General features: G+C 61.8%; 1 protein-coding gene across 3 annotated transcripts; it reads right to left on the bottom strand.

The window, feature by feature from the left end:
* Window positions 1-409: 409 nt before the first annotated feature.
* Window positions 410-6,712, bottom strand: CFAP161 (cilia and flagella associated protein 161). Of its 3 annotated transcripts, none has more exons than XM_007521638.3 (8): window positions 6,585-6,712; window positions 5,003-5,092; window positions 4,551-4,783; window positions 4,136-4,220; window positions 3,232-3,390; window positions 3,068-3,141; window positions 2,227-2,434; window positions 410-524 (listed from the first exon to the last, which is right to left on the bottom strand). In XM_007521638.3, the coding sequence occupies exons 1-7, from the start codon at window positions 6,681-6,683 to the stop codon at window positions 2,260-2,262; spliced, it is 915 nt and encodes a 304-aa protein (XP_007521700.2). In that variant the 5' UTR covers window positions 6,684-6,712; the 3' UTR covers window positions 410-524; window positions 2,227-2,259. The 3 variants fall into 3 exon arrangements, with proteins under 3 accessions (XP_007521700.2, XP_060035592.1, XP_060035593.1); XM_060179609.1 differs by lacking the exon at window positions 6,585-6,712 and adding an exon at window positions 5,181-5,563; XM_060179610.1 differs by lacking the exon at window positions 4,136-4,220 and having other exon boundaries at window positions 3,232-3,295.
* Window positions 6,713-10,862: the final 4,150 nt, after the last annotated feature.

The following is a 10,862-nucleotide window of genomic DNA, read 5'->3' as shown; positions in this document are numbered from 1 at the left end:
CAGTGATGGGGCTTCTTTATGTGAGAGCTCAGTGACAGATGAGAGGACCAAGCACTGGGGCAGCAGGACACTAGGGACACACAGGGACATACACACAATACAGCTCCCAGCCTGGGCTGACCATCCCAGGGGCCCACGGCTGCAGGTTCAGACCCCAAGGCCGGGACAGGGGTCACCTGAGCAGGTCCTGCCCCAGTCTGCTTGCAGGGAAGCCCCGTCCACACCCCAAGGCAGGTCTGGAACTGGACAAGGCTGCCCTTGAGGCAGGAGCGGTCAGCACCCCACCTGCTGGTCGCTCTGGACACTGCAGGTCCCTCAAGGGCCACCTGTCACGAGAGGCCCAGCACACACAGACAGACAGATAGATGGCGACACCCACAGGCTCAACACAGACAGACAGAGGGACACCTTGTGGAAGGAGTGTATTTATTCCCAGGAGCACCTGGCCTCAGCTCAGCTGCAGGATGGGGTGCACGAGAAGAGTGTCTTCAGCCAGGAGCAGGGCAGGTGGAGAGGGAAGGCAGCTGCACAGGGAAGGACAGACATCAGAGCTCCAGGGACACACGGGGACACATGGGGGACACACAGGAGCACACGGGATACTCAGGGGACATACAGAGGGTGCTGCTCTCAGGGGACACGCAGGGAACACATGGGGGACACATGGAGGCACACGGGATACTCAGGGGACACGCAGAGGGCACTGCTCTCAGGGGACATGCAGGGGGCACATGGGGGACACGCAGGGGACACACAGGATACTCAGGGGACACGCAGAGGGCACTGCTCTCAGGGGACATGCAGGGAACATATGGGGGACACGCAGGGGGCACACAGGATACTCAGGGGACACACAGAGGGCACTGCTCTCAGGGGACATGCAGGGAACACATGGGGGACACGCAGGGGGCACACAGGATACTCAGGGGACACGTAGAGGGTGCTGCTCTCAGGGACATGCAGGGAACACATGGGGGACACACAGGGAGCACACAGGATACTCAAGGGACACGCAGAGGGCACTGCTCTCAGTGGACACGCAGGGAACACATGGGGGACACGCAGGGAGCACACAGGATACTCAGGGGACACACAGAGGGCACTGCTCTCAGGGGACATGCAGGGAACACATGGAGGACACGCAGGGGGCACACAGGATACTCAGGGGACACACAGAGGGCGCTGCTCTCAGGGGACACACAGGGAACATATGGGGGACACGCAGGGGGCACACAGGATACTCAGGGGATATGCAGAGGGCACTGCTCTCAGGGGACACGCAGGGGACACACAGGATACTCAGGGGACATGCAGAGGGTGCTGCTCTCAGGTGACACGCAGGGAACACATGGGGGACATGCAGGGGGCACACAGGATACTCAGGGGATATGCAGAGGGCGCTGCTCTCAGGGGACACGCAGGGGCACACAGGATACTCAGGGGACATGCAGAGGGTGCTGCTCTCAGGTGACACGCAGGGAACACAGGAGGACACGCAGGGGGCACACGGGATACTCAGGGGACACACAGAGGGCGCTGCTCTCAGGGGACACGCAGAGAACACATGGGGGACACGCAGGGGGCACACAGGATACTCAGGGGATATGCAGAAGACGCTGCTCTCAGGGGACACGCAGGGAACACGTGGGGGACACGCAGGGGGCACACAGGATACTCAGGAGATATGCAGAGGGCGCTGCTCTCAGGGGACACACAGGGGCACACAGGATACTCAGGGGACATGCAGAGGGTGCTGCTCTCAGGGGACACGCAGGGAACACATGGGGGACACGCAGGGGGCACACGGGATACTCAGGAGATGTGCAGAGGGCGCTGCTCTCAGGGGACACACAGGATACTCAGGGGACATGCAGAGGGTGCTACTCTCAGAGAACATGCAGGGAACACATGGGGGACACACAGGGAGCACACGGGATACTCAGGGGATATGCAGAGGGCGCTGCTCTCAGGGACATGCAGGGGACACGTAGAGGGCACTGCTCTCAGGGGACATGCAGGGGACATGTAGAGGACACTGCTCTCAGGGGACATGCAGGGGGCACACAGGGGATACTCAGGGGTCACACAGAGGATGCTGCTCTTAGGGGACATGCAGGGGCCAGGGGACACTGTCCTCCCCAGTCCCCCTCCCAGGCAGGGACAGGAAGTTGGCTGGGCACAGGTCAGGGCAAGCTGTCCCTCCAGCTGCAGCCACCTTGCTCTCACCTCAGTGCTCCTGTCCATAGCGTCCCCGTGACCTCACTGCCCCTGGGCTGCAGCTGTGGGCAAGGGTGGGGGGGACACATCCAGCATGGTGGCCAGGCCAGGTCGGGGGCTACCTGTCACCAGCAGCCAGTGGTTCTGTGGCTGCTCAACCCGGTGTGAGTCCAGGTGGGTGTGGGCGGCCACCTCCGCCTCCCTCCCGAAGTAGGTCCTGCGGGATAGGCCAACCATGAGGGGATTCCAGCCTGTCCCCACCCCCTGCAGTCTGTCCCTCTGTCCTCCCTGCAGTCTGCCCCCAGTCCCCCTGAAGTCTGTCCCCAGTCCCCCTGCAGCCTGTCCCCATACCCCTGCAGCCTGTCCCCAGTCCCCCTGCAGCCTGTCCCCCTCTCCCTGCAGCCTGTCCCCAGTCCCCCTGCAACCTGTCCCCAGTCCCCCTGCAGCCTGTCCCCAGTCCCCCTGCAGCCTGTCCCCAGTCCCCCTGCAGCCTGTCCCCAGTCCCCCTGCAGCCTGTCCCCAGTCCCCCTGCAGCCTGTCCCCAGTCCCCCTGCAGCCTGTCCCCAGTCCCCCTGCAGCCTGTCCCCAGTCCCCCTGCAGCCTGTCCCCAGTCCCCCTGCAGCCTGTCCCCAGTCCCCCTGCAGCCTGTCCCCAGACCCCTGCAGCCTGTCCCCAGTCCCCCTGCAGCCTGTCCCCAGTCCCCCTGCAGCCTGTCCCCAGTCCCCCTGCAGCCTGTCCCCAGTCCCCCTGCAGCCTGTCCCCAGTCCCCCTGCAGCCTGTCCCCCTCTCCCTGCGGCCTGTCCCCCTCCCCCTACAGCCTGTCCCCCTGGGCACTGTTCAGCCTGCTGACCTCAGCGTCAGGTGCCGGTGCACAGCCAGCCCACGGTTGGTGTGGCTGTGGGTGAGCAGCAGGCACGTGCTGGCCTGAGAGGGGTGAGTGGTCAGTCAGCAGGCCCCTCGCAGGGACCACAGCAGGGCCCTCTGGTGCTGAGCGCTCAGTCCCTCTGTGCTCACCGGGACGGGCAGGCCCTCATACTCCAGGCGCAGCTGCGGGTCAGGGCAGGCGGCCTGCCAGCAGCTGAGGAAGGAACGCTCGTCTGTCAGGGCCACGGCCTGCAGCCAGGACAGCGGGGCCGAGCGGTTCAGGGATCGGTGGTCACTGCTCAGGAACAGCTGCAGGCACAGGGGACGGGGGTCACGGATCACGGGTCACGAGGGGCATGGAGGGGACAGGGTCTCGGGGGACAGAGGACATGGGAGGACAGGCCATGGGGGGCCGAGCGGTTCAGGCAGCAGTGGTCACACAAGGACTGGGCAGCACAGTCCTGTCTGTACTAGACACCACTCTCACAGCAAGTCTCACTACATAGCGTCTGTCACGAATCACACATCACACCCCCTCCTGGGAAGCAGGGCAGTGTCAGGACCTGTCTACACGGCCGCTCTGGCTGGATCCTGTGAGAACACCCCACAGGCCAGGAGCAGGACTGAGCTGAGGAGAGGGGCCGTGAGGAGATGGGAGCTCAGCCGCCGGTCACAGACACACGTCCTGAAAGTTGCCATCAGGGAGGGCGAGGGCCCAGGAGGGGGAGGGCAGGCACAGGGCCACAGGGGTTGCCGCTACAGGTCGCAGCCAGGAGGGGGCTCAGAGACGCCATGTGCTCACAGAGAGGCCAGAGTCAGTGCCACTGAGGGCACCCAGAACGGACACACAGCCCAGCCCCTGCAGGACATACGGACATTCATCCAAGCAGCCTGGGAAGGAGGGGCTGGAGCTGCTGGCCAGTCTGATCAGACACAGTGGCAGGGCAGACACGGAGGAAGGGGCAGGCAGGGCCCACAGCAGGAATGCAGGGATGAGGGCCCCCTCCCAGCCACCGCCCCCACCCCCGCCACACAGACCAGCCAGGGGACTCACCAGCTTGTCCTTGAACCCTCCGCTCGTACCCAGGCAGAAGTGCTGGCCATAGCGCAGGACCTGGCCAGCCGCCTCCGAGCCTGCGCTGGGTGGACATGGCATGGGAGTCAGGGGCACCTCCGGAAGCGAGGGTGTGCCCAGCGGGGCCAAGCCAGTGGGAGACGCCCCCACCCCACGGCCACACTGTCTACCCCACCCCACCGCTGCTGGACACAGCACCCCGGCCTAGGCACCCATGGACCACACAGCCCTGGTCCTGGGTGCCGGGCACTGGGCCTGCCCATATCTGTACACAGGGCTGAGGGGACGTTGCGGGGGAGGGGGTCAGGCTACCTCTGCTCAGCACTGCCCCCCCAGGTGCAGGCCACGAGGGCTGGACAGTGCCCCTGGAGGGCAGTGGCGAGCGGGGCCTCACCCGAGCACCAGGAAGGTGTTTCTGCCCAGTGGGGTCCGGGTGGGGGCCGCACTCAGGCCGCAGGGCAGCTCCAGCTGGCCGCCCAGGTGGGCCTGCAGGGCGTCCGGTGTCACACTCAGGCTCAGGTCCCCGGCCAGCCACTCGCCTGGCTGCTGGTCCCGGGCATCGAGGTTCACCAGCATCACGCTGTCCCCAAAGTGGACGTAACCGTCCTCGGACACGGAGAGCTGCATCTGCAGTGGACAGAGACCGCCGCCCGGCCGCTCACAGATGGAGGACAGCCTGAGGGTCCCCCGGATCACTGCCCCCCAGTGCACCCCCTTTCTGCAAGCAGGATGCCCCCAGGAGGGAGGACAGCCCATGAGGACACCCTTCTGAGGCGACTGCCCATGCAGCCCCTTTCAGGCCACCAGGCGCCCAGGACCCCAGGGCAGGGCCGAGGACGGGGGCACCTTTGTCAGGAGGCTCTCCTGCAGCCACCGGCTGTGCTGGATGAGCAGCTGGCCCCGCTCTCGCCGGTCCAGAAAGTCCCGCATCCGCTCCTGGTAGAGGGAGGGCCCATCACACCGTGGCCACTCTGATCAGGAGCGGCCAGCGGGGGAGAGGTGGCGAGGCCGCGGGCCACAGGACCTGGTACTCAGGTCCTCGGGGACAGATGGAAACAGCGCAAAGGAGACAGGGAAACAGCATGGCGGTCACGCAACGACCTTCACGCCGGAGGCTCAACAGACCAGGGCCAGGTGGTGGGGCTCCTGGCAGAGGGGGCGCGCACACATCTGCACGTATGAGGTCCCAGGTTCAAGCCCGCGGGCCCCACATGCAGGGGGGAAGCTTCACGAGCCATGAAGCAGGGCTGCGGGGGAATGTTTCTCTCTCCTCCCCCTCTCAATTTCTCTCTGTCCTAAAAATAAAATAAAATGAAAATAACATAAAATATAATGGAAAGACTCAAAGAAAAAAACGCCACCCAGAAATGCCCGTGCAGGCACAGCCAAGAGCAGCTCCAGGGGCCACTACCCTGCTGGGGCCTCTCTGGGGTGGAGACACATGCTGACCTCCCACCCCCAGCAGCTGGATGGCGTCTGAGACTGTGGGTGTGGGGTCACTGAGGTGGGGTCATAATGGTTCTGCAAAGAGACTCTCAGGCCTGAGGCTGCAAAGTCCCAGCTTCAGTCCCCTACACTACCGTAAGCCAGAGCTGAGCAGGGCTCTGAGGGAAAATAGTAATAATAATAAAAGGTCTCCTTGCCACTAACTTCCCCAGGTCTATGCGGCCTGAAGGCAGAGACCCTGCTGTAACTTTTGCTTTACAACACTCCCCAGCTGTGGGGGGTCGCTGGAGGGGTGGGCAGCCCCCGGGGTGGGGGTCACTGGAGGTGAGGGTAGCCCCCGGGGTGGGGGTCACCGGTGCAGACGGGCCGCCCCGGGGTGGGGGTCACTGGAGGTGAGGGTAGCCCCTGGGGTGGGGGTCACCGGTGCAGACGGGCCGCCCCGGGGTGGGGGTCACCGGTGCAGGAGGGCCACCCTGGGGTGGGGGTCACCGGTGCAGGCGGGCAGCCCCGGGGTGGGGATCACCGGTGCAGGCGTGCAGCCCCGGGGTGGGGGTCACCGGTGCAGGAGGGCAGCCCCGGGGTGCGGGATCACCGGTGCAGGAGGGCAGCCCCGGGGTGCGGGATCACCGGTGCAGGCGGGCAGCCCCGGGGTGGGGGTCACCGGTGCAGACGGGCCGCCCCGGGGTGGGGGTCACCGGTGCAGGAGGGCAGCCCCGGGGTGCGGGATCACCGGTGCAGGAGGGCAGCCCCGGGGTGCGGGGTCACCGGTGCAGGAGGGCAGCCCCGGGGTGCGGGATCACCGGTGCAGGCGGGCAGCCCCGGGGTGCGGGGTCACCGGTGCAGGAGGGCAGCCCCGGGGTGCGGGATCACCGGTGCAGGAGGGCAGCCCCGGGGTGGGTGCTGTGGGGTGGGCAGCCCCCAGTCGGGCCGGGGCTGCTCGGGGCGGATGTTCGCCGTCTGCAGGGACTGCCCAGTCGCCCACCTCCTCCAGGAACACGTCCTCGTTCCAGTTGCCCATCCGGACTCCCGGGCCGTAGGAGCTCCGCGCCATCGCCGCCGCCGGAAGAGTCCCTGTCGCCATGACGACGGCTCGGCCAATGGGAGCCCGGTGCGGCCGCCAGACGCGAGCGCAGCCAATGGGCGAGAACCCAGCGTGGCCAATGGGCGGGAGCGCGGCGCGGCCACTAGCGAGAACCCCGCGTGGCCATTGGGAGCCGGTGCAGGCGCGCCCCCGGCGGTCGCCCGCGGAACTGTAGGCGCCGCTCAGGCCTGGTATTTGCTCGCAGGACAGAGGCCGGGACCGCGCGGGCAGCACCTGGGGGCGCGCAGCACCTGGGGGCACTCCGCCTCGGCCCAGCACCTGGGGGCGGCCAGCCTGGAGGCAGCACCTGGGAGGGGCGGTCAAAGGGGAGACTACTGCACAGCACGGCACTGTTCGTGGGGAGAGCTGGGCACCAGACTGGGCGGCCTGGCTAGCAGCACCTGACACTCTGGCTTCCTGCACTGCGCCTCACCCCTCCTCCCGGCCTCTGCCCAAGTGCTCGGCATCACGCTGGACCCCCACGAACCTGCATTGGACCAAGGTCCCCCAAGACACCCCCCACTGGACCAAGGTGTCCCCAGGACACTCCCCACTGGACCAAGGTGTCCCCAAGACACCCCCCACTGGACCAAGGTGTCCCCAGGACACCACCACTGTGCCAGGAGTCACGCTCCCAAGATGCCCACACTGGGCCAAGTGTCATACCCCCAGGACACACCTATGGAGCAGGGGTCCCCTCCAGGACTCCCCCACTGGACATGAGGTCTCTTCAGAACCCACAAGCTGGCCAGCTGGCCGCCAAGCTCGGGATCTGCCCATCTGAGTGCCCAGTGGCCCCAAGCTGAGCAATGCCCTGGCTTTTCTTGTTCTTTCATAGAAATAAACTTTTATTTTTTTATTTATTTACATTATTTTTACCAGAGCACTGATGGTGTTACAGCAGATTGAACTTGGGACTTCAGAGCCTCAGGCATGAGAGTCTCTTTGTATAACCTTTATGGTAGCTACCCCGCCCAAAATAAACTCTTGAAGCAAGTCTAGAAGCCGTCTGGCTTTGACTGAGTGAAAACCCTAGGAAACCAATGATCAGAGGGAAGGAAGCGGCTTGTCGGAGGAAAGTCTAGTGGAAGCCGGGAGGGGGCTTCGGGCTCCGTGGGTGGGGACAATACCCTGCTGCGAGGAGCCATGAGGTCACTCTGGGCTGGCTGGCTGTCCCTGCTTCCCCCACTTCCCGGCAGCTGCAGGGTGGGGCTCCCTTCCTGCTGGGGGACCTCCCTCCTCAGGAGTCTGGGCCTGAACTGTGCCTGGGGGGTCAGGCCCCATGTCACTGGCCTGGGAGGGCTGGGTGCCAAGGGAGACACATACACACACACACACACACACACACACACACAGCCTACAGATAAGTCCCCGCCCATCTACTCCTCCATGGGACGGACAGACACACACACACACAAACACACACACACACACACACACACACACACACACACACACACACGGCCTACAGATAAGTCCCCACCCATCTACTCCTCCATGGGACGGACGGACGGACACACACACACACACACACACACACACACACACACGACCTACAGATAAGTCCCCACCCATCTACTCCTCCATGGGACGGACACACACACACACACACGACCTACAGATAAGTCCCCACCCATCCACCCCACCATGGGACGGACACACACACACACACACACACACACACACACACACACACACGACCTGCAGTTAAGTCCCCACCTATCCACCCCACCCCCATTCCTGAGCTCCATTTCCTGCAGGGAGGAAGCCACACCCCCTTTCCTAGACACTTGGGAAGTGGGCACACCCCCTCTTCCCACCCTGTGGGGACAAGCAGCTTTGCTGAAGCCATGCTCCCTGTCCAGTTCAGTTAAGACAAGGGCGGTGGGGTAAAGGCCCCTCTTCCTTCCCACCCCCCTAGAAGAGGAGCCACTGGCTGCGGATTCTGAGCCCTGAGCCCCTGAACCCGAGTCCCAAGACAGAGAATCCCAAGTCCTGAGTCCCAGAGCCCTGAGCCCTAACCCCAAGTCCTGAACCCCCAAGCCCCCAAGCCCTGAGCCCTTGAGTCCAAGACCTGAGGCCCGAGTTCCTAAACCCTTTGATCCCTAAGCCCCTAAGCCTTGAGCTCCTGAGCCTGAGTCTTGAGTCCCTGAGCTCTAAGCCCTGAGCCCCGTCCAGGCAGGACTCCACCTGGAGTCCCAGGTGGCCTGGGACTCCACCTCCCTTCCTGGCTGTGGTCACTGTCCCCTGGCCTACTCCTGTTCTCCCTAGGGACACCATCCTTACACAGGGTAAGGAAGGAGGGCATTTCAAGGCAGCTGCCAGCTTCAGCCCCAGAGCCCCTCCCTCCTCAGGCCTCCCAGACTCAATGAGACTGCTCACCTCCCACAAGAGGTCCCAGCTGCAGCTCAGGAAGTGGGAGGCTGACACAGGCAGCCTTAACATCCAGCACTCAGTGCCTACGTGGCCCTGGCCAGGGGTTCCCAGTCTCCCTGAGGTCCCCACAATGTGGGGCAGGGTCCCCTGTCTCCCTGAGGTCCCCACAATGTGGGGGAGGGTCCCCTGTCTCCCTGAGGTCTCCACAATGTGAGGCAGGGGACCCCAGTCTCCCTGAGGTCTCCCCAAGGCAGAGCAGGGATTCTGAGTGTTCCTGAGGTCTCCCCAAGGTGAGGCAGGGCACCCTGGTCTCCTGCTCTCTCCCTGCCCACTACAGACCCACAGTCCCCAGCCCCCAGCCCCACCAAGGGCCCTGACAGCACTGAGACCCCACGCCAGGCCACATCACCAGTCTCAGCCATTCTGAAAAGCATGCGTTTCTGGGAAATTGAGCCACTTCACGATGCCAGGTATCTGAGATCTCCACGACAGCTTTAAAGTTTAAAAAAAAATAATAAAAGGGAGTCAGGCCGTAGTGCAGCGGGTTAAGCGCAGGTGGCGCAAAGCACAAGGACCGGCGTGAGTATCCCGGTTCGAGCCCCCGGCTCCCCACCTGCAGGGGAGTCGCTTCCCAGGCGGTGAAGCAGGTCTGCAGGTGTCTATCTTTCTCTCCTCCTCTCTGTCTTCCCCTCCTCTCTCCATTTCTCTCTGTCCTATCCAACAACGACAACAACAATAATAACTACAACAATAAAACAACAAAGGCAACAAAAGGGAATAAATAAAATAAATATTTAAAAATAAATAAATAAATAAAAAATAAAAGTGGGAGTCGGGCAGTAGCGCAGCAGGTTAAGCACAGGTGGCGCAAAGCACAAGGACCAGAGTAAGGATCCCGGTTCGAGCCCCCGGCTCCTCACCTGCAGGGGAGTCGCTTCCCAGGCGGTGAAGCAGGTCTGCAGGTGTCTGTCTTTCCCCATCTTCCTTCCCCTCCTCTCTCCATTTCTCTCTGTCCTATCCAACAATGACAACATCAATAACAATAAAACAAGGGCAACAAAAGTAAATAAATACTAAAAAATATTAAATATTAAATAAATATTAAAATAAATAGTAAACAATATTAAAATAGTTTTAAATAAATATTTAAAACTACTATTTTTTAAATAGATATTAAAATAATTAATATTTTAAATAAGTAAGTAAATATTTAAAAATAATATGTTAAAATAAAATAAAGGCTGGTAAAATAACCACTCAGCAGTAACAGGTGCTCTAGAGCTCTGAACTCCTTAGGGATTTATTAATTTTTGAGAAAAATGACCCTAAATAACTAGCAGGGGGGAAAGCTGCAGGGCAAGCATGGAGAGGGAATAGGGAATAGGGGCACACACACAGGTGTTCTTTCCTAACTCCTAACTTCACCCAGAGCAAGCACCCCTCTCAACCGCAGGACAGAGCTGGGCTTTTCTCGTGAATCCTGTCTTGGGTTTGAAAGCCTGTTTTGGGGGGTCGGGCAGTGGTGCATCTGACTAGGTGCACGTATTACCCTGCACAAGGACCTGGGTCCAAGACCCCTTCTCCACTTCACAAGCAGTGAAACAGGGCTGCAGGTGTCTCTCTCCTCTGTCCCCCTCCCTCTCGATTTCTCTCTGTCCTATCAAATAAAGTTAAAGAAAAAAGTAATAATCACTACTATAAAGAAAAAAAAAAAACGTTCAGCCCATTCACTTGCTCTGTCAGATGTTAACAGTTTTGACCCCGTATTACATAACCAGGGCGGCTGCATGCAATGCAGACATG

This window comes from Erinaceus europaeus, chromosome 20 (genome assembly GCF_950295315.1).
Source record: "Erinaceus europaeus chromosome 20, mEriEur2.1, whole genome shotgun sequence".
Classification (NCBI taxonomy): domain Eukaryota; kingdom Metazoa; phylum Chordata; class Mammalia; order Eulipotyphla; family Erinaceidae; genus Erinaceus; species Erinaceus europaeus.
Note: the sequence above shows the minus strand (reverse complement) of the source record. Positions and strands in the feature narration are given on the sequence as shown.

What these genes read in the sequence shown, in the direction of transcription:
- CFAP161 (XM_007521638.3), bottom strand. Translation starts at nt 6,683, where the DNA reads ATGGCGACAGGGACTCTTCCGGCGGCGGCGATGGCGCGGAGCTCCTAC. An exon ending in AACACCTTCCTGGTGCTCGG is followed by an intron (nt 4,221 to 4,550) that starts GTGAGGCCCCGC and finishes ATGTCCACCCAG; the next exon opens with CGCAGGCTCGGAGGCGGCTG. An exon ending in CACCGGCACCTGACGCTGAG is followed by an intron (nt 2,435 to 3,067) that starts GTCAGCAGGCTG and finishes CCTATCCCGCAG; the next exon opens with GACCTACTTCGGGAGGGAGG.